This window comes from Oncorhynchus tshawytscha, unplaced genomic scaffold, assembly GCF_018296145.1.
Source record: "Oncorhynchus tshawytscha isolate Ot180627B unplaced genomic scaffold, Otsh_v2.0 Un_contig_2046_pilon_pilon, whole genome shotgun sequence".
Taxonomy (NCBI): Eukaryota; Metazoa; Chordata; class Actinopteri; order Salmoniformes; family Salmonidae; genus Oncorhynchus; species Oncorhynchus tshawytscha.
In genome coordinates, this window is record NW_024609288.1 from 4,032 (window position 1) to 28,360 (window position 24,329).

The 24,329-nt window shown below is 46.3% G+C and overlaps 1 protein-coding gene across 1 annotated transcript; it reads right to left on the reverse strand.

The window, feature by feature from the left end:
• Positions 1-5,886: 5,886 nt before the first annotated feature.
• On the reverse strand, positions 5,887-16,941 carry LOC121844540 (golgin subfamily A member 6-like protein 22). The gene is made up of 4 exons (XM_042314764.1): positions 16,551-16,941; positions 13,299-13,367; positions 7,223-7,318; positions 5,887-6,411 (listed from the first exon to the last, which is right to left on the reverse strand). Exons 1-4 carry the CDS (start codon positions 16,659-16,661, stop codon positions 6,319-6,321), a joined length of 369 nt encoding a protein of 122 aa, XP_042170698.1. The 5' UTR covers positions 16,662-16,941; the 3' UTR covers positions 5,887-6,318.
• Between the last annotated feature and the right edge of the window lie 7,388 nt (positions 16,942-24,329).

Here is a 24,329-nt window from a genome sequence, read left to right on the forward strand (position 1 = left end):
TTGACTTCAGATTCTAGTAGGGTGAGGCCGGGTGCTGCAGACTGTTCTAGCGCTCTCGCCAATTCGTTGATATATATATGTTGAGGAGGGTGGGGCTTAAGCTGCATCCCTGTCTCACCCCACGACCCTGTGGAAATAAATGTTTTTTGGGCCATTTTATCTGCACAAATGTTGTTTTTGTAAATGGATTTTATAATGATGTATGTTTTTCCCCCAACACCACTTTCCATCAATTTGTATAGCAGATCCTCTTGCCAAATTGAGTCAAAAACCTTGAAATCATGAGAAGACTTTGCCTTTGTTTTGGTTTGTTTGTCAATTAGGATGTGCAGCGTGAATATGTGTCCTGTCGTAGAGTCATTTCATAAAAAGCCAATTTGGCATTTGCTCAGTACATTGCTTGAAATGTAGGAGTCTGATTTGAATGATAATGCAGAGGATTTTCCCAAGGTTGCTGTTGACGGATATCCCACGGTAGTTATTGGGGTCAAATTTGTCTCCACTTTTGTGTATTGGGGTTAAAAGTCCTTGGTTCTAAATATTGGGAAAGTTGCCAGAGCTGAGAATGATGTTAAAGAGTTTAAGTACAGCCAATTGGAATTTGTGGTCTGTATATTTAATCAATTCAGAACGTCATTCAATGTAATTGTTGAATGCAGTGGAGTCTTTAATAGTTGATTCTAGGATTTGTATTTGATCATGTATATGTTTTTGCTGTTTGTTCTTTGCTATAGAGCCAAAAATATTGGAGAAGCGGTTTATCCATACATCTCCGTTTTGAATAGATAACTCTTCTTGATGTTGTTTGTTTCGAGTTTTCCAATTTTCTCAGAAGTGGTTAGATTCTATGGATTTTTCAATGAAGCTGATTTCCTTCTTTTTGTGTTTGGTTTTAGTGGTTCACTATAAGGTAAAGGCTCAGGTTTTCTGGGTCTCTGTCTTTCTTAGGTTATTGCGTTCTTCATCAAACCATTTTTCATTGTCTCTTTCTCTCTCTTTCCTTCTGCCTCTCCAGCCCCCCCAATCAGGATTCATCTGAACAGAGTAGTGGTTGTTTAGACAGGAGAGAGACCAGTATGTCATTCTCTGGATAGAGTTAGTGTAATGGAGGACAGGAGAGAGACCAGTATGTCATTCTCTGGATAGAGTTAGTGTAATGGAGGACAGGAGAGAGACCAGTATGTCATTCTCTGGATAGAGTTAGAGTAATGGAGGACAGGAGAGAGACCAGTATGTCATTCTCTGGATAGAGTTTGTGTAATGGAGGACAGGAGAGAGAACAGTATGTCATTCTCTGGATAGAGTTAGTATAATGGAGGGTTAGACAGGAGAGAGACCAGTATGTCATTCTCTGGATAGAGTTAGTGTAATGGAGGACGGGAGAGAGACCAGTAGGTCATTCTCTGGATAGAGTTATTGTAATGGAGGGTTAGACAGGAGAGAGACCAGTATGTCATTCTCTGGATAGAGTTAGTGTAATGGAGGACAGGAGAGAGACCAGTATGTCATTCTCTGGATAGAGTTAGTGTAATGGAGGACAGGCGAGAGACCAGCATGTCATTCTCTGGATAGAGTTAGTGTAATGGAGGACAGGCGAGAGACCAGCATGTCATTCTCTGGATAGAGTTATTGTAATGGAGGGTTAGACAGGAGAGAGACCAGTATGTCATTCTCTGGATAGAGTTTGTGTAATGGAGGACAGGAGAGAGACCAGTATGTCATTCTCTGGATAGAGTTAGTGTAATGGAGGACAGGGGAGAGATCAGTATGTCATTCTCTGGATAGAGTTAGTGTAATGGAGGACAGGAGAGACCAGTATGTCATTCTCTGGATAGAGTTAGTGTAATGGAGGACAGGAGCGAGACCAGTATGTCATTCTCTGGATAGAGTTATTGTAATGGAGGACAGGAGCGAGACCAGTATGTCATTCTCTGGATAGAGTTAGAGTAATGGAGGACAGGAGAGAGACCAGTATGTCATTCTCTGGATAGAGTTTGTGTAATGGAGGACAGGAGAGAGAACAGTATGTCATTCTCTGGATAGAGTTAGTGTAATGGGGGACAGGAGAGAGACCAGTATGTCATTCTCTGGATAGAGTTAGTGTAATGGAGGACAGGAGAGAGACCAGTATGTCATTCTCTGGATAGAGTTAGTGTAATGGTTGGTTAGACAGGAGAGAGACCAGTATGTCATTCTCTGGATAGAGTTAGTGTAATGGTTGGTTAGACAGGAGAGAGACCAGTATGACATTCTCTGGATAGAGTTAGTGTAATGGAGGACAGGAGAGAGACCAGTATGTCATTCTCTGGATAGAGTTACTGTAATGGTTGGTTAGACAGGAGAGAGACCAGTATGTCATTCTCTGGATAGAGTTAGTGTAATGGTTGGTTAGACAGGAGAGAGACCAGTATGTCATTCTCTGGATAGAGTTAGTGTAATGGAGGACAGGAGAGAGACCAGTATGTCATTCTCTGGATAGAGTTAGTGTAACGGAGGACAGGAGAGAGACCAGTATGTCATTCTCTGGATAGAGTTAGTGTAATGGAGGACAGGAGAGAGACCAGTATGTCATTCTCTGGATAGAGTTAGTGTAACGGAGGACAGGAGAGAGACCAGTATGTCATTCTCTGGATAGAGTTAGTGTAATGGAGGACAGGAGAGAGACCGGTATGTCATTCTAAGGATAGAGTTAGTGTAATGGAGGACAGGAGAGAGACCAGTATGTCATTCTCTGGATAGAGTTAGTGTAATGGAGGACAGGAGAGAGACCAGTATGATATTCTCTGGATAGAGTTAGTGTAATGGAGGACAGGAGAGAGACCAGTATGTCATTCTCTGGATAGAGTTATTGTAATGGTTGGTTAGACAGGAGAGAGACCAGTATGTCATTCTCTGGATAGAGTTAGTGTAACGGAGGACAGGAGAGAGACCAGTATGTCATTCTCTGGATAGAGTTAGTGTAATGGTTGGTTAGACAGGAGAGAGACCAGTATGTCATTCTCTGGATAGAGTTAGTGTAATGGTTGGTTAGACAGGAGAGAGACCAGTATGACATTCTCTGGATAGAGTTAGTGTAATGGAGGACAGGAGAGAGACCAGTATGTCATTCTCTGGATAGAGTTACTGTAATGGTTGGTTAGACAGGAGAGAGACCAGTATGTCATTCTCTGGATAGAGTTAGTGTAATGGTTGGTTAGACAGGAGAGAGACCAGTATGTCATTCTCTGGATAGAGTTAGTGTAATGGAGGACAGGAGAGAGACCAGTATGTCATTCTCTGGATAGAGTTAGTGTAACGGAGGACAGGAGAGAGACCAGTATGTCATTCTCTGGATAGAGTTAGTGTAAAGGAGGACAGGGGAGAGATCAGTATGTCATTCTCTGGATAGAGTTAGTGTAATGGAGGACAGGAGAGAGACCGGTATGTCATTCTAAGGATAGAGTTAGTGTAATGGAGGACAGGAGAGAGACCAGTATGTCATTCTCTGGATAGAGTTAGTGTAACGGAGGACAGGAGAGAGACCAGTATGTCATTCTCTGTATAGAGTTAGTGTAATGGAGGACAGGAGAGAGACCAGTATGACATTCTCTGGATAGAGTTAGTGTAATGGAGGACAGGAGAGAGACCAGTATGTCATTCTCTGGATAGAGTTAGTGTAATGGAGGACAGGAGAGAGACCAGTATGTCATTCTCTGGATAGAGTTAGTGTAATGTAGGACAGGAGAGAGACCAGTATGTCATTCTCTGGATAGAGTTATTGTAATGGTTGGTTAGACAGGAGAGAGACCAGTATGTCATTCTCTGGATAGAGTTAGTGTAACGGAGGACAGGAGAGAGACCAGTATGTCATTCTCTGGATAGAGTTAGTGTAACGGAGGACAGGAGAGAGACCAGTATGTCATTCTCTGGATAGAGTTAGTGTAATGGAGGACAGGAGAGAGACCAGTATGTCATTCTAAGGATAGAGTTAGTGTAATGGAGGACAGGAGAGAGACCAGTATGTCATTCTCTGGATAGAGTTAGTGTAATGGAGGACAGGAGAGAGACCAGTATGTCATTCTCTGGATAGAGTTAGTGTAGTGGAGGACAGGAGAGAGCGGTAGAATCTAACTGTAGCCCTCCATTTATGTTCTTTGTTCTAGAAACGCATACATACACACACACACACACACACACACACACACACACACACACTAGAGATGCAGACACACTAATAGAGACACGACATACAACAGTTACTCTTTCCTCTGCTTTTATTTTGAAGTCAATATCATAAACACGACAGTGATGTATGCCTTTATTCTGAAGTCAATATCATAAACACGACAGTGATGTATGCCTTTATTCTGAAGTCAATATCATAAACACGACAGTGATGTATGCCTTTATTCTGATGTCAATATCATAAACACGACAGTGATGTATGCCTTTATTCTGAAGTCAATATCATAAACACTACAGTGAAGTATGCTTTTATTCTGAAGTCAATATCATAAACACTACAGTGACGTATGCCTTTATTCTGAAGTCAATATCATAAACACTACAGTGACATATGCTTTTATTCTGAAGTCAATATCATAAACACTACAGTGACATATGCTTTTATTCTGAAGTCAATATCATAAACACTACAGTGATGTATGCTTTTATTCTGAAGGCAATATCATAAACACAACAGTGACACAGTATATCTGGATGTTCTGACAAACTCAGCCATTAGCTCATTATTGGTGATGGTTCTGGCACTGATCTTAGTTACCGTAACATGTTCCAACCCAGTATGTTAGTAAGCAACCCAAGCAGTTCAGAGCTCTGGATTAGTCTCAGCTACAGGTCCTGTTCTCTAGGTCTGTCCTCTGGGTGGAAGAGAGGAATCAGGCAGTTCAGAGCTCTGGATTAGTCTCAGCTACAGCTCCTGTTCTCTAGGTCTGTCCTCTGGGTGGAAGAGAGGAATCAGGCAGTTCAGAGCTCTGGATTAGTCTCAGCTACAGGTCCTGTTCTCTAGGTCTGTCCTCTGGGTGGAAGAGAGCGATCAGGTAGTTCAGAGCTCTGGTTTAGTCCCAGCTACAGGTCCTGTTCTCTAGGTCTGTCCTCTGGGTGGAAGAGAGGGATCAGGTAGTTCATAGCTCTGGTTTAGTCCCAGCTACAGGTCCTGTTCTCTAGGTCTGTCCTCTGGGTGGAAGAGAGGGATCAGGTAGTTCAGAGCTCTGGATTAGTCTCAGCTACAGGTCCTGTTCTCTAGGTCTGTCCTCTGGGTGGAAGAGAGGGATCAGGTAGTTCATAGCTCTGGTTTATTCCAGCTACAGGTCCTGTTCTCTAGGTCTGTCCTCTGGGTGGAAGAGAGGGATCAGGTAGTTCAGAGCTCTGGATTAGTCTCAGCTACAGGTCCTGTTCTCTAGGTCTGTCCTCTGGGTGGAAGAGAGGGATCAGCGGTGAGATGGAGAAACAGACAAAGGATTGTGGTCTTAAGGCGACATCTCTCTCTTTCTCTTCGCCAATGGCAGACCAAAGGAGACACCTGTTTCTCCCTTCCTCCTTTTCTCTCTCTATTCCCCCCCCCATTATTTTTCTCTCTCTGTCCATCAACATCTTTTGTCCTGGTCTCCTTTAAAGGTTCATCAAAGAGAACCAGGCACACAGTTACTTTAGTGTGTCGTACGCCTAGGGACACGCACGCACACACACACAGACAGGGCAGGCTAGTCTGTTTGCCAGGACACACCTAGATCTGAACACATCTGCGTAAACAGATCCTACACACATCCATCAGACCTGGATTCCCCCCTCCCCCAGCCCAGGGTCCATCAGACCTGGATCAAGCCCCCCCCTCCCAGGGTCCATCAGACCTGGATCAACCCCCCTCCCTCCCCCAGTCCAGGGTCCATCTACTACTAATACAGCTCCTATTACTAATACAGCTCCTATTACTAATACAGCTCCTATTACTAATACAGCTCCTATTACTAATACAGCTCCTATTACTAATACAGCTCCTATTACTAATACAGCTCCTATTACTATTACAGCTTCTACAGCTCCTATTACTAATACAGCTCCTATTACTAATACAGCTCCTATTACTAATACAGCTCCTATTACTAATACAGCTCCTATTACTAATACAGCTCCTATTACTAATACTGCTCCTATTATTAATACAGAGAGATGACTATAGATCTATACAGTCTAGATCACTCTGTAGACTGAACAGCAGACAAGTGGAGAGAGATGACTATAGATATATATACTGATTAGAAGGGACAGGTTGTCTGTGAACTGGTTGTGAAATGGGTCTTTCCTGCAGGTCTATGTTGTCTAGATCCTGGTAAGCAGCTGGTCCAGGGCTTGGCTGGACTCAGAGTCTGTCTGGAGGGACATCTCCTCTGCTAGCACACTCCTCTGGAAGTCCTGCAGGGAGAGAGACATCATCACACACGCTCAGATCACATTACTTCAGTGAATCTAATTGTGGCAAATCCCTGCTACTCCTGAACCACAGTGTGGAGAAATGGTATCAGTCTTTGGTACATAGACCCTTAATGTCCCTGCTACTCCTGAACCACAGTGTGGAGAAATGGTATCAGTCTTTGGTACATAGACCCTTAATGTCCCTGCTACTCCTGAACCACAGTGTGGAGAAATGGTATCAGTCTTTGGTACATAGACCCTCAATGTCCCTGCTACTCCTGAACCACAGTATGGAGAAATGGTATCAGTCTTTGGTACATAGACCCTTAATGTCCCTGCTACTCCTGAACCACAGTGTGGAGAAATGGTATCAGTCTTTGGTACATAGACCCTTAATGTCCCTGCTACTCCTGAACCACAGTGTGGAGAAATGGTATCAGTCTTTGGTACATAGACCCTTAATGTCCCTGCTACTCCTGAACCACAGTGTGGAGAAATGGTATCAGTCTTTGGTACATAGACCCTCAATGTCCCTGCTACTCCTGAACCACAGTGTGGAGAAATGGTATCAGTCTTTGTACCCTGTAGGTTGGGTTCTGATACGTAGGTCCTCAATGTTCATGTTTGAAACATTAGATGTGTTTCTAGATCTCCTAAAGCTGTTCTTTGATGTTAACCTGAGGTATGTCCATGTTGTCCTCACAGCTTTCGATCAGCTGCAAAGGTTCAAATTTATTTGACATGGTGTCAACCTCTGGGAATGAATAGGTGTGTGTGAGCGAGCCGTTGTGTGTGTGTGTGTGTGTGCTACCCTGAAGCGACGGAGTCGTGCCAGTCTTTCTCTGAGTCTTTGTTCCTGAGTGGAGGCCAACTCTGCTACATGATGACGCCACAGCTGCTCCTTTTCCTGACACACACACACACACACACACACACACACAGAGAGGCATGTTACTCCTCTCTTCCCTCTTGATGGAAAGGGCTTGGTCTGACCCCTGACCTCTAAACCCTGACCCCTGACAGTTACATGCCTCAGCAGAGCCCGCCGGGATACTGTTTCCTGTGTGTGTGTGTGGCTGCTGCACAGATAGAGTTCTACATCTGGAAACTGTTCAATCAGAAACGCTCCTACCTTGTAATCTCTCCAAACATGTTTTGGCATCTCGTCAACAACACACAGACAGACAGACAGACAGACAGACACACACACACACACACACACACACACACACACACACACACACACACACACACACACACACACACACACACACACAGCTCTACAGGCAGGAAAGTGGCTTGTTGTATTTAGGTGTCTATGGTTGACAGATGAGAATGGCTGGAAATGAAACAAACATGATGGCCAAGGCCAGACACACTGTGTGACTTGTGTAAGTCTGAAGCTTGTTGATACATGTGGTTCTATAGAGAGAGAGTTCTGTCAGTCTGTAGCTCCATCAGTTACATGTGGTTGCAGGCAGCCAGTGATGTATAAAGCCAGTGATGTGGACAGTCAGTGATGTATAAAGCCAGTGATGTGGACAGCCAGTGATGTATAAAGCCAGTGATGTGGACAGTCAGTGACGTATAAAGCCAGTGATGTATAAAGTCAGTGATGTGGACAGCCAGTGATGTATAAAGCCAGTGATGTGGACAGTCAGTGATGTATAAAGCCAGTGATGTGGACATCCAGTGATGTATAAAGCCAGTGATGTATAAAGCCAGTGATGTGGACAGTCAGTGATGTATAAAGCCAGTGATGTGGACATCCAGTGATGTATAAAGCCAGTGATGTATAAAGACAGTGATGTATAAAGCCAGTGATGTGGAGAGCCAGTGATGTATAAAGCCAGTGATGTGGACAGTCAGTGATGTGGACAGCCAGTGATGTATAAAGCCAGTGATGTGGACATCCAGTGATGTATAAAGCCAGTGATGTATAAAGACAGTGATGTATAAAGCCAGTGATGTGGACAGCCAGTGATGTATAAAGCCAGTGATGTGGACAGCCAGTGATGTATAAAGCCAGTGATGTGGACAGCCAGTGATGTATAAAGCCAGTGATGTGGACAGTCAGTGATGTATAAAGCCAGTGATGTGGACAGCCAGTGATGTATAAAGCCAGTGATGTGGACAGCCAGTGATGTATAAAGCCAGTGATGTGGACAGCCAGTGATGTATAAAGCCAGTGATGTGGACAGCCAGTGACGTATAAAGTCAGTGATGTGGACAGCCAGTGATGTATAAAGCCAGTGATGTGGACAGTCAGTGATGTATAAAGCCAGTGATGTGGACAGTCAGTGACGTATAAAGCCAGTGATGTATAAAGTCAGTGATGTGGACAGCCAGTGATGTATAAAGCCAGTGATGTGGACAGTCAGTGATGTATAAAGCCAGTGATGTATAAAGCCAGTGATGTATAAAGCCAGTGATGTATAAAGCAAGTGATGTGGACAGTCAGTGATGTATAAAGCCAGTGATGTGGACAGTCAGTGATGTGGACAGCCAGTGATGTATAAAGCCAGTGATGTGGACATCCAGTGATGTATAAAGCCAGTGATGTTTAAAGACAGTGATGTATAAAGCCAGTGATGTGGACAGCCAGTGATGTATAAAGCCAGTGATGTGGACAGTCAGTGATGTGGGCAGCCAGTGATGTATAAAGCCAGTGATGTGGACAGCCAGTGATGTATAAAGCCAGTGATGTGGACAGTCAGTGATGTGGGCAGCCAGTGATGTATAAAGCCAGTGATGTGGACAGCCAGTGATGTATAAAGCCAGTGATGTGGACAGTCAGTAATGTGGACAGTCAGTGATGTATAAAGCCAGTGATGTGGACAGCCAGTGATGTATAAAGCCAGTGATGTGGGCAGTCAGTGATGTATAAAGCCAGTGATGTGGACAGCCAGTGATGTATAAAGCCAGTGATGTGGACAGTCAGTGATGTGGACAGCCAGTGATGTATAAAGCCAGTGATGTATAAAGCCAGTGATGTATAAAGCCAGTGATGTGGACAGCCAGTGATGTATAAAGCCAGTGATGTGGACAGCCAGTGATGTGGACAGCCAGTGATGTATAAAGCCAGTGATGTATAAAGCCAGTGATGGTATAAAGCCAGTGATGTATAAAGCCAGTGATCTGGACAGTCAGTGATATATAAAGCCAGTGATGTATAAAGCCAGTGATGTGGACATCCAGTGATGTATAAAGCCAGTGATGTTTAAAGACAGTGATGTATAAAGCCAGTGATGTGGACAGTCAGTGATGTGGGCAGCCAGTGATGTATAAAGCCAGTGATCTGGACAGTCAGTGATATATAAAGCCAGTGATGTATAAAGCCAGTGATGTGGACATCCAGTGATGTATAAAGCCAGTGATGTATAAAGCCAGTGATGTATAAAGCCAGTGATGTGGACAGCCAGTGATGTATAAAGCCAGTGATGTGGACAGCCAGTGATGTGGACAGCCAGTGATGTATAAAGCCAGTGATGTATAAAGCCAGTGATGGTATAAAGCCAGTGATGTATAAAGCCAGTGATCTGGACAGTCAGTGATATATAAAGCCAGTGATGTATAAAGCCAGTGATGTGGACATCCAGTGATGTATAAAGCCAGTGATGTTTAAAGACAGTGATGTATAAAGCCAGTGATGTGGACAGTCAGTGATGTGGGCAGCCAGTGATGTATAAAGCCAGTGATGTGGACAGCCAGTGATGTATAAAGCCAGTGATGTGGACAGTCAGTGATGTATAAAGCCAGTGATGTGGACAGCCAGTGATGTATAAAGCCAGTGATGTGGACAGCCAGTGATGTATAAAGCCAGTGATGTGGACAGCCAGTGATGTATAAAGCCAGTGATGTGGACAGTCAGTGACGTATAAAGCCAGTGATGTATAAAGCCAGTGATGTGGACAGCCAGTGATGTATACAGCCAGTGATGTGGACAGCCAGTGATGTATAAAGCCAGTGATGTGGACAGTCAGTGACGTATAAAGCCAGTGATGTATAAAGTCAGTGATGTGGACAGCCAGTGATGTATAAAGCCAGTGATGTGGACAGTCAGTGATGTATAAAGCCAGTGATGTGGACAGTCAGTGATGTATAAAGCCAGTGATGTATAAAGCCAGTGATGTATAAAGCAAGTGATGTGGACAGTCAGTGATGTATAAAGCCAGTGATGTGGACAGTCAGTGATGTGGACAGCCAGTGATGTATAAAGCCAGTGATGTGGACATCCAGTGATGTATAAAGCCAGTGATGTTTAAAGACAGTGATGTATAAAGCCAGTGATGTGGACAGCCAGTGATGTGGACAGTCAGTGATGTGGGCAGCCAGTGATGTATAAAGCCAGTGATGTGGGCAGCCAGTGATGTGGACAGTCAGTAATGTGGACAGTCAGTGATGTATAAAGCCAGTGATGTGGACAGCCAGTGATGTATAAAGCCAGTGATGTGGACAGCCAGTGATGTGGGCAGTCAGTGATGTATAAAGCCAATGATGTGGACAGCCAGTGATGTATAAAGCCAGTGATGTGGACAGTCAGTGATGTGGACAGCCAGTGATGTATAAAGCCAGTGATGTATAAAGCCAGTGATGTGGACAGCCAGTGATGTATAAAGCCAGTGATGTGGACAGCCAGTGATGTGGACAGCCAGTGATGTATAAAGCCAGTGATGTATAAAGCCAGTGATGGTATAAAGCCAGTGATGTATAAAGCCAGTGATCTGGACAGTCAGTGATATATAAAGCCAGTGATGTATAAAGCCGTGATGTGGACAGCCAGTGATATATAAAGCCAGTGTTCTGGACAGTCAGTGATGTATAAAGCCAGTGTTCTGGACAGTCAGTGATGTATAAAGCCAGTGATGTATAAAGCCAGTGATGTGGACAGTCAGTGATGTGGACAGCCAGTGATGTATAAAGCCAGTGATGTGGAGAGCCAGTGATGTATAAATCCAGTGATATATAAAGCCAGTGATGTATAAAGCCAGTGATGTATAAAGCCAGTGATGTATAAAGCCAGTGATGTGGACAGTCAGTGATGTGGACATCCAGTGATGTATAAAGCCAGTGATGTGGACAGCCAGTGATATTATAAAGCCAGTGATATATAAAGCCAGTGAAATATAAAGCCAGTGATGTATAAAGCCAGTGATATATAAAGCCAGTGATGTATAAAGCCAGTGATGTGGACAGTCAGTGATGTGGACATCCAGTGATGTTTAAAGCCAGTGATGTGGACAGCCAGTGATATTATAAAGCCAGTGATGTATAAAGCCAGTGATGTGGACATCCAGTGATGTGGACAGTCAGTGATGTGGACAGTCAGTAATGTGGACAGTCAGTGATGTATAAAGCCAGTGATGTGGACAGCCAGTGATGTATAAAGCCAGTGATGTGGACAGCCAGTGATGTATAAAGCCAGTGATGTGGGCATCCAGTGATGTATAAAGCCAGTGATGTGGACATCCAGTGATGTATAAAGCCAGTGATGTGGACAGTCAGTGATATATAACACCAGTGATGTGGACAGCCAGTGATATATAAAGCCAGTGATGTATAAAGCCAGTGATGTGGACAGTCAGTGATGTGGACATCCAGTGATGTTTAAAGCCAGTGATGTGGACAGCCAGTGATATTATAAAGCCAGTGATATATACAGCCAGTGATGTATAAAGCCAGTGATGTATAAAGCCAGTGATGTGGACATCCAGTGATGTATAAAGCCAGTGATGTGGACAGTCAGTGATGTGTACATCCAGTGATGTGGACAGTCAGTGATGTGGACAGCCAGTGATGTATAAAGCCAGTAATGTGGACAGCCAGTGATGTATAAAGCCAGTGATGTATAAAGCCAGTGATGTGGACAGCCAGTGATGTATAAAGCCAGTGATGTGGACATCCAGTGATGTATAAAGCCAGTGATGTGGACAGTCAGTGATATATAACACCAGTGATGTGGACAGCCAGTGATATATAAAGCCAGTGATGTATAAAGCCAGTGATGTGGACAGTCAGTGATGTGGACATCCAGTGATGTTTAAAGCCAGTGATGTGGACAGCCAGTGATATTATAAAGCCAGTGATATATACAGCCAGTGATGTATAAAGCCAGTGATGTATAAAGCCAGTGATGTGGACATCCAGTGATGTATAAAGCCAGTGATGTGGACAGTCAGTGATGTGTACATCCAGTGATGTGGACAGTCAGTGATGTGGACAGCCAGTGATGTATAAAGCCAGTAATGTGGACAGCCAGTGATGTATAAAGCCAGTGATGTATAAAGCCAGTGATGTGGACAGCCAGTGATGTATAAAGCCAGTGATGTGGACAGTCAGTAATGTATAAAGCCAGTGATGTGGACAGCCAGTGATGTATAAAGCCAGTGATGTGGACATCCAGTGATGTATAAAGCCAGTGATGTGGACAGTCAGTGATGTATAAAGCCAGTGATGTGGACAGTCAGTGATGTGGACAGCCAGTGATGTGGACAGCTAGTGATGTATGAAGACAGTGATGTATAAAGCCAGTGATGTGGACAGCCAGTGATGTATAAAGCCAGTGATGTATAAAGCCAGTGATGCAGAGACACAGCGGAAGCAACCACAACAGCATGCTTGTTTCACATGCACCTATGCACAGACACAGCCTGTTAGAGAGTAGACTCCTCCCAGCTCGCAGCGTGTGTGCGTGTCTGCTGTGAGGCAGCAGCGTCAGCCCCGTCCAGAGGCGTCAGTGTGTTTGGTTGAGGACAGGAACAGAGTCTCACAGTGAACCGTGCTGAACGACCATCGCTACGACGCAAATCACCTTCAGTTACTGCAGCCTGGCTTCGTGGCAGTGTTGAGGGATGTGAGGTTATTAAAAGGCTCTCTGTGTGTGTTACCTTCCTACTCTCCTCCAGGTCTCGGATTCTGTCCTGCTCCTGCTGCACTCGCTCCCGACGCCGCCGCACCTGGCAACCATAGGAAGTTTATCACAGGAAGTTACATCGCACTGCTGCAGTTATGAACCAGTAAAATCACAAAGGGCCAGAGAAAATAATAATCTCAGGTAGATATCCACCCTCTCCTAGAGAGATAGAGGTAGATATCCACCCTCTCCTAGAGAGAGATAGAGGTAGATATCCACCCTCTCCTAGAGAGAGAGAGGTAGATATCCACCCTCTCCTAGAGAGATAGAGGTAGATATCCACCCTCCCCTAGAGAGATAGAGGTAGATATCCACCCTCTCCTAGAGAGAGATAGAGGTAGATATCCACCCTCTCCTAGAGAGAGAGAGGTAGATATTCACCCTCTCCTAGAGAGATAGAGGTAGATATCCACCCTCTCCTAGAGAGAGATAGAGGTAGATATCCACCCTCTCCTAGAGAGATAGAGGTAGATATCCACCCTCTCCTAGAGAGATAGAGGTAGATATCCACCCTCTCCTAGAGAGATAGAGGTAGATATCCACCCTCTCCTAGAGAGATAGAGGTAGATATCCACCCTCTCTTAGAGAGGTAGATATCCACCCTCTCCTAGAGAGAGATAGAGGTAGATATCCACCCTCTCCTAGAGAGATAGAGGTATAAATTCACCCTCTCCAAGAGAGACAGAGGAAAATGTCCACCCTCTCCTAGAGAGACAGAGGTAGATGTCCACCATCTCCTAGAAAGACAGAGGTAGATGTCCACCCTCTCCTAGAGAGAGAGAGGTAGATATCCACCCTCTCCTAGAGAGATAGAGGTAGATGTCCACCCTCTCCTAGAGAGATAGAGGTAGATATCCACCCTCTCCTAGAGAGATAGAGGTAGATATCCACCCTCTCCTAGAGAGATAGAGGTATAAATTCACCCTCTCCTAGAGAGATAGAGGTATAAATTCACCCTCTCCTAGAGAGAGAGGTAGATATCCACCCTCTCCTAGAGAGATAGAGGTATAAATTCACCCTCTCCTAGAGAGAGAGAGGTAGATGTCCACCCTCTCCTAGAGAGATAGAGGTAGATATCCACCCTCTCCTAGAGAGAGATAGAGGTAGATATCCACCCTCTCCTAGAGAGATAGAGGTAGATATCCACCCTCTCCTAGAGAGAGAGGACAATGTCCACCCTCTCCTAGAGAGACAGAGGTAGATGTCCACCATCTCCTAGAGAGACAGAGGTAGATGTCCACCCTCTCCTAGAGAGAGAGGTAGATATCCACCCTCTCCTAGAGAGATAGAGGAAAATGTCCACCCTCTCCTAGAGAGAGAGGTAGATGTCCACCCTCTCCTAGAGAGAGAGATAGAGGTAGATATCCACCCTCTCCTAGAGAGATAGAGGTATAAATTCACCCTCTCCTAGAGAGATAGACGTAGATATCCACCCTCTCCTAGAGAGAGATAGAGGTAGATATCCACCCTCTCCTAGAGAGATAGAGGTAGATATCCACCCTCTCCTAGAGAGAGAGATAGAGGTAGATATCCACCCTCTCCTAGAGAGATAGAGGTAGATATCCACCCTCTCCTAGAGAGATAGACGTAGATATCCACCCTCTCCTAGAGAGATAGAGGTAGATATCCACCCTCTCCTAGAGAGAGAGGACAATGTCCACCCTCTCCTAGAGAGACAGAGGTAGATGTCCACCCTCTCCTAGAGAGAGAGAGGTAGATATCCACCCTCTCCTAGAGAGAGATAGAGGTAGATATCTACCCTCTCCTAGAGAGATAGAGGTAGATATCCACCCTCTCCTAGAGAGACAGAGGTAGATGTCCACCCTCTCCTAGAGAGATAGAGGTAGATATCCACCCTCTCCTATAGAGATAGAGGTAGATATCCACCCTCTCCTAGAGAGATAGAGGTAGATATCCACCCTCTCCTAGAGAGAGATAGAGGTAGATATCCACCCTCTCCTATAGAGATAGAGGTAGATATCCACCCTCTCCTAGAGAGAGAGATAGAGGTAGATATCCACCCTCTCCTAGAGAGATAGAGGTATAAATTCACCCTCTCCTAGAGAGACAGAGGAAAATGTCCACCCTCTCCTAGAGAGATAGAGGTAGATATCCACCCTCTCCTAGAGAGAGATAGAGGTAGATATCCACCCTCTCCTAGAGAGAGAGATAGAGGTAGATATCCACCCTCTCCTAGAGAGATAGAGGTAGATATCCACCCTCTCCTAGAGAGAGATAGAGGTAGATATCCACCCTCTCCTAGAGAGAGAGATAGAGGTAGATATCCACCCTCTCCTAGAGAGACAGAGGTAGATGTCCACCCTCTCCTAGAGAGAGATAGAGGTAGATATCCACCCTCTCCTAGAGAGAGAGATAGAGGTAGATATCCACCCTCTCCTAGAGAGAGATAGAGGTAGATATCCACCCTCTCCTAGAGAGATAGAGGTATAAATTCACCCTCTCCTAGAGAGATAGAGGTAGATATCCACCCTCTCCTAGAGAGATAGAGGTAGATATCCACCCTCTCCTAGAGAGATAGAGGTATAAATTCACCCTCTCCTAGAGAGATAGAGGTAGATATCCACCCTCTCCTAGAGAGAGAGGACAATGTCCACCCTCTCCTAGAGAGACAGAGGTAGATGTCCACCATCTCCTAGAGAGACAGAGGTAGATGTCCACCCTCTCCTAGAGAGACAGAGGTAGATGTCCACCCTCTCCTAGAGAGACAGAGGTAGATGTCCACCCTCTCCTAGAGAGACAGAGGTAGATATCCACCCTCTCCTAGAGAGAGAGGACAATGTCCACCCTCTCCTAGAGAGACAGAGGTAGATGTCCACCCTCTCCTAGAGATAGAGGTAGATGTCCACCCTCTCCTAGAGAGAGAGATAGAGGTAGATATCCACCCTCTCCTAGAGAGATAGAGGTAGATATCCACCCTCTCCTAGAGAGATAGAGGTAGATGTCCAACCTTTCCTAGAGAGATAGAGGTAGATATCCACCCTCCCCTAGAGAGAGATAGAGGTAGATATCCACCCTCTCCTAGAGAGAGATAGAGGTAGATATCCACCCTCTCCTAGAGAGATAGAGGTAGATATCCACCCTCTCCTAGAGAGATAGAGGTAGATGTCCAACCTTTCCTAGAGAGATAGAGGTAGATATCCACCCTCCCTAGAGAAAGAGAGGTAGATATTCACCCTCTCCCAGAGAGATGGAGGTATATACTCACCCTCTCCACTTTGTCTTCCTTCCAGTCTTCTCCCAGCGTGTCTGTCTCCTTGTGGCTTTTCCCCTTCTCTCCCAGGAACGCATAGTCCTCCTCCTTACACATCCCTCTCATGGACTACAGAATGACATCATCACATCCCTCCCATGGACTACAGAATGACAACATCACATCCCTCTCATGGTCTACAGAATGACATCATCACATCCCTCTCACGGATTACAGAATTTCATCATCACATCCCTCTCATGGACTACAGAATTACATCATCACATCCCTCTCATGGACTATAGAATGACATCATCACATCCCCCTCACGGACTACAGAATGACATCATCACATCCCCCTCACGGATTACAGAATTTCATCATCACATCCCTCTCATGGACTACAGAATTACATCATCACATCCCTCTCATGGACAACAGAATGACATCATCACATCCCTCTCATGGACTATAGAATGACATCATCACATCCCTCTCATGGACTATAGAATTACATCAGAACATCCCCTCACGGACTACAGAATGACATCATCACATCCCTCTCATGGACTTTAGAATGACATCATCACATCCCTCTCATGGACGATAGAATGACATCATCACATCCCTCTCATGGACTACAGAATGACATCATCACATCCCTCTCATGGACTATAGAATGACATCATCACATCCCTCTCATGGACTATAGAATGACATCATCACATCCCCCTCACGGACTACAGAATGACATCATCACATCCCTCTCATGGACTATAGAATGACATCACATCCCTCTCATGGACTATAGAATGACATCATCACATCCCTCTCATGGACTACAGAATGACATCATCACATCCCTCTCATGGACTATAGAATTACATCATCACATCCCTCTCATGGACTATAGAATGACATCATCACATCCCCCTCACGGACTACAGAATGACATCATCACATCCCTCTCATGGACTATAGAATGACATCATCACATCCCTCTCATGGACTATAGAATGACATCATCACATCCCTCTCATGGACTACAGAATGACATCATCACATCCCTCTCATGGACTATAGAATGACATCACATCCCTCTCATGGACTACAGAATGACATCACATCCCTCTCATGGACTATAGAATGACATCATCACATCCCTCTCATGGACTACAGAATGACATCATCACATCCCCCTCATGGACTACAGAATGACATCATCACATCCCTCTCATGGACTATAGAATGACATCATCACATCCCCTCATGGACTACAGAATGACATCATCACATCCCCCTCATGGACTACAGAATGACATCGTCACATCCCCTCATGGACTACAGAATGACATCATCACATCCCCTCATGGACTACAGAATGACATCGTCACATCCCCCTCACTGGGATGACATCTGTCACGTTCAAAACGGCTGGGACCTGGAATCTCGTAAATCGGAAATTTCAGACTCTAAAAAATGAGCTCTTACTTGGAAAAATGATTAGTCAACCAACCAGTTGGTCAACCAACTCAGAATCTTGCTGCGTTTAAAACAGGAAACTCTGAAAAATGCTAGGTCAAATCATGACTTCAGTGATCTTCAGGTCGGAAAGTTTGAGCTTTAGAAAGAGGCCTGAGTTCCCGAGTTGGAACTTTAAGTGGCATGACAGTGTTTTTTTCCTGAGTTCCCGAGTTGGAACTTTAAGTGGCATGACAGTGTTTTTTTCAGAGTTCCCAGTTGTTTTGAACACGTCATGATGCCACGTTCATATGCTAGTTAGAACTAGGTAACTCTGAAATATCCAACTTGCTGATACATTGAAAGCTGCATGTGTATAACTGTAACCAGTTAACAATTTGTACATTTCAGAGTTTCCTAGTTCCGACTAGTACTTGAATGCGGCCATCCCCCTCGTGAACTACAGAACGACATCATGATCTAATAACATCCCCTTCGTGGACTACAGAATGACATCATGATCTAATAACATCCCCTTCGTGAACTACAGAATGACATCATGATCTAATAACATCCCCCTCCTGGACTACAGAATGACATCATGATATCATAACATCCCCCTCGTGAACTACAGTATGACATCATGATCTAATAACATCCCCCTCGTGGACTACAGAATGACATCATGATATCATAACATCCCCCTCGTGAACTACATAATGACATCATGATCTAATAACATCCCCCTCGTGAACTACATAATGACATCATGATCTAATAACATCCCCCTCGTGAACTACAGAATGACATCATGATCTAATAACATCCCCCTCGTGAACTACAGAACGACATCATGATCTAATAACATCCCCTCGTGAACTACATAATGACATCATGATCTAATAACATCCCCTCGTGAACTACAGAATGACATCATGATCTAATAACATCCCCCTCGTGAACTACAGAACGACATCATGATCTAATAACATCCCCTCGTGAACTACATAATGACATCATGATCTAATAACATCCCCCTCGTGAACTACAGAATGACATCATGATCTAATAACATCCCCCTCGTGAACTACAGTATGACATCATGATCTAATAACATCCCCTCGTGAACTACAGAATGACATCATGATATCATATCCTCCCCCATGGACTACAGAATGACATCATGATCTCATATCCTCCCCCATGGACTAGAGGAGGAGACTGATTGTGCTTTTAAGACAACTGGGAACTCGGGGGGTGGGGAAAGTTCAAATCATGATGTAAGTGATCTTCAGGTCAGAAGGTCGGAGCTCTAGAAAGATGCCTGAGTTCCCGCGTTGGAATTCCGAGTTGGATGACCGCTCAAAATGATTTGTCCCAGTTTGAGCTCATTTTTTCCAGAGTTCCCAGTTTGTCTTGAAGGCACTGAAGTCCTAGTGTACAAGAACCCAGGAGAGAACCATGTACGTCCCAATGAGATGCACATGTCTTTGTTAAAGTTGGCCAACAGTTTACAGTTACCTTAGACATGGGAATACTACACACACAGCTACAGTTACTACACACACAGCTACAGTTACCTTAGACATGGGGATACTACACACACAGCTACAGTTACTACACACACAGCTACAGTTACCTTAGACATGGGGATCCCTTCAAACTTAACAACATGGTCCATCCTGGACAGGAAGGACACAGTTACTACACAGTTACTACACACACAGGTACAGTTACTACACAGTTACTACACACACAGGTACAGTTAATGCACAGTTACTACACACACAGCTACAGTTACTACACACACAGCTACAGTTACTACACAGTTACTACACACACAGCTACAGTTACTACACAGTTACTACACACACAGCTACAGTTACTACACAGTTACTACACACACATCTACAGTTACTACACAGGTACAGTTACTACACACACAGCTACAGTTAATACACAGTTAGTACAGTTGACATATTGCAGTAAACTTTACACACACACATGCTCCCCAGTTAGCAAATACATAGTTAAACACACACACACACAGTTGGTAAATTCACAGTTAAACACTAATAGTTAGTTACCATGCCAACAGCTCCACACTCAGTCACATTAAACCTTCTCACACAATACTCATTGTCTATTAGTACTACTAATTTAAGACTACTAATTCAAAGAGAATATGTTATTTGCATTTGTTCCAGTATTGTCCTACTATAAGTTACTGTCCTAGTCAAGGCAGTCAGATGCACTGACCTGAGGCCTGGTCTGGTAGGCTGCAGCCTTCTGTGTGTCCGTAGAGTCCTCTGGTCTGTCTCTCTGTGTGTCCGTAGAGTCCTCTGGTCTGTCTCTCTGTAGAGTCCTCTGGTCTGTCTCTCTGTGTGTCCGTAGAGTCCTCTGGTCTGTCTCTCTGTAGAGTCCTCTGGTCTGTCTCTCTGTGTCTCTGTAGAGTCCTCTGGTCTGTCTCTCTGTGTCTCGTAGAGTCCTCTGCTCTGTCTCTCTGTGTCTCCGTAGAGTCCTCTGGTCTGTCTCTCTGTAGAGTCCTCTGGTCCGTCTCTCTGTGTGATGTCCCGTTGTTTGTCCACTGATCACTATTATAGCCAGTGTGTGTCCAGTGATCCTCCCATGTTACAGCGTGACCACACGTCTCAGAGATGGCAGCTATTTCAGCAGCGTCCTGTCAGAAGTGGCACTCTCCCACTAATAAAAAACGCTGCCACGGGGTGACTGATGGAGCTGCTGGGGGTGTCGTTCCACCACGGGGTGACTGATGGAGCTGCTGGGGGTGTCGTTCCACCACGGGGTGACTGATGGAGCTGCTGGGGGTGTCGTTCCACCACGGGGTGACTGATGGAGCTGCTGGGGGTGTCGTTCCACCACGGGGTGACTGATGGAGCTGCTGGGGGTGTCGTTCCACCACGGGGTGACTGATGGAGCTGCTGGGGGTGTCGTTCCACCACGGGGTGACTGATGGAGCTGCTGGGGGTGTCGTTCCACCACGGGGTGACTGATGGAGCTGCTGGGGGGTGTCGTTCCACCACGGGGTGACTGATGGAGCTGCTGGGGGTGTCGTTCCACCACGGGGTGACTGATGGAGCTGCTGGGGGTGTCGTGCCACCACGGGTGACTGATGGAGCTGCTGGGGGTGTCGTTCCACCACGGGGTGACTGATGGAGCTGCTGGGGGTGTCGTTCCACCACGGGGTGACTGATGGAGCTGCTGGGGGTGTCGTTCCACCACGGGGTGACTGATGGAGCTGCTGGGGGTGTCGTTCCACCACGGGGTGACTGATGGAGCTGCTGGGGGTGTCTTGCCACCACGGGTGACTGATGGAGCTGCTGGGGGTGTCGTTCCACCACGGGGTGACTGATGGAGCTGCTGGGGGTGTCATTCCACCACGGGGTGACTGATGGAGCTGCTGGGGGTGTCGTTCCACCACGGGGTGACTGATGGAGCTGCTGGGGGGTGTCGTTCCACCACGGGGTGACTGATGGAGCTGCTGGGGTGTCGTTCCACCACGGGGTGACTGATGGAGCTGCTGGGGTGTCGTTCCACCACGGGGTGACTGATGGAGCTGCTGGGGGTGTCATGCTCTTCCCTGAGGCTCTGACGGGGTTTGGGTGTTGTGGGTTGTCATGCCACCACGGGGTGACTGATGGAGCTGCTGGGGCTGTCAATGCTCTTCCCTGAGGCTCTGATGGGGGGGTTGGGTGTCATGTCAGCTGGTGGGACTGTTGTCATGTTTGTGTTGTTTGCCAGACCTGGGTACCACCCACTACAGAATGTGCCTGGGCTGGCAGTGATTTACCCATGAGGTCACCATTCAAGCCTCAGTAACACAAGAAGAGGACACAACAGGAGAGAGAGGGATCACTGGCCTAGAAGAGGACATAACAGGAGAGACAGGGATCACTGCCCTAGAAGAGGACACAACAGGAGAGACAGGGATCACTGGCCTAGAAGAGGACACAACAGGAGAGAGAGGGATCACTGGCCTAGAAAGGACACAACAGGAGAGACAGGGATCACTGGCCTAGAAGAGGACACAACAGGAGAGAGAGGGATCACTGGCCTAGAGAAAAGGACACAACAGGAGAGACAGGGATCACTGGCCTAGAAGAGGACACAACAGGAGAGACAGGGATCACTGGCCTAGAAGAGGACACAACAGGAGAGACAGGGATCACTGGCCTAGAAGAGGACACAACAGGAGAGACAGGGATCACTGGCCTAGAAGAGGACACAACAGGAGAGACAGGGATCACTGGCCTAGAAGAGCACACAACAGGAGAGACAGGGATCACTGGCCTAGAAAGGACACAACAGGAGAGAGAGGGATCACTGGCCTAGAAAGGACACAACAGGAGAGAGAGGGATCACTGGCCTAGAAGAGGACACAACAGGAGAGAGAGGGATCATTGGCCTAGAAGAGGACACAACAGGAGAGAGAGGGATCACTGGCCTAAAAAGGACACAACAGGAGAGACAGGGATCACTGGCCTAGAAAGGACACAACAGGAGAGAGAGGGATCACTGGCCTAGAAGAGGACATAACAGGAGAGACAGGGATCACTGGCCTAGAAAGGACACAACAGGAGAGAGAGGGATCACTGGCCTAGAAGAGGACATGACAGGAGAGAGAGGGATCACTGGCCTAGAAGAGGACACGACAGGAGAGACAGGGATCACTGGCCTAGAAGAGGACACAACAGGAGAGATGGATCACTGGCCTAGAAGAGGACAAAACAGGAGAGATGGATCACTGGCCTAGAAGAGGACAAAACAGGAGAGAGAGATGTTATCTCTCTGAGAGGCTTTAACTGTTGTCAGGAGTGAGTCTTGACAGGGATGAGTGTTAACTCTGAGAGGCTTTAACTGTTGTCAGGAGGGAGTCTTGACAGGGATGAGTGTTAACTCTCTGAAAGGCTTTAACTGTTGTCAGGAGGGAGTCTTGACAGGGATGAGTGTTAACTCTCTGAGAAGCTTTAACTGTTGTCAGGAGGGAGTCTTGACAGGGATGAGTGTTAACTCTCTGAGAGGCTTTAACTGTTGTCAGGAGGGAGTCTTGACAGGGATGAGTGTTAACTCTCTGAGAGGCTTATGTCTTCTTTATCTGTTGTCAGGGCTATTCCAGGAAATACAGAGCACACAGGGAGCATCCCAAAGAGCACCCTGTTCCCTAGGGGCCCTGTTCAAATGCATCACACTCTATGGGGAATAGGGTGCTATAGGGCCCTGGTCAACAGTAGTGCACTATATAGGGAATAGGGTGCTATAGGGCCCTGGTCAACAGTAGTGCACTATATAGGAGAATAGGGTGCCATAGGGCTCTGGTCTAAAGCAGTGCACTATATAGGGGATAGGGTGCCATAGGGCTCTGGTCTAAAGCAGTGCACTATATAGGGGAATAGGGTTCTATAGGGCCCTGGTCTAAAGCAGTGCACTATATAGGGGAATAGGGTGCCATTTGGGACGTAATCTAAGACAACACACTCCTGATATTTATAGACAGACAACTTGTGTTGTGGCTCACTGCTGCTGGACTTCCTGTTCCTGCTGTGGGCGGGGGGGCCCGAGGATTGACGGGGAGCCCAATTCCCAACTCAGCAGGACTGCATCCTGGAGCGATGTTTGTCCAAATCTCTGGCCTCGTTCCGCTGGGCAGGACTGGAGCTGGGGAGAGAGCCTGGGGTTGGTCTAGGTGAGAGGGGATGTGGCTGGGTCAGGCTGGGGAGAGAGCTTGGGGTTGGTCTAGGTGAGAGGGGATGTGGCTGGGTCAGGCTGGGGGAGAGAGCCTGGGGTTGGTCTAGGTGAGAGGGGATGTGGCTGGGTTTGGTAAACATACTGACGGGGAGGAGGAGTTGGGCTGGGTCAGGCTAGAATGGGACTGGTGATGGGTAATGGAGTCCTGCTGCAGTCTCTGTCCCTTCTCTCTTTCCTGTCAGTCCCTCCGATCTCTCTCTCCTCTCTGCAGTAAAGGTCACATCTCCCCTGTTAAACTAACCTTGGCTGATTTACTCTCCCTCTCTCCCTCTATCTCCCTATACCTCTCCCTCTATCTCCCTCTCTACCTCTCCCTCTATCTCCCTCTCTACCTCTTGCTCTCTCTCTCTCTCTACCTCTCCCTCCCTCTCTACCTCCCTCTCTACCTCCCTCTCTACCTCCCTCTCTACCTCCCTCTCTACCTCCCTCTCTACCTCCCTCTCTACCTCCCTCTCTACCTCCCTCTCTACCCTCCCTCTACCTCCCTCTCTACCTCCCTCTCTACCTCCCTCTCTACCTCTCCCTCTATCTCCCTCTCTACCTCTTGCTCTCTCTCTCTCTCTACCT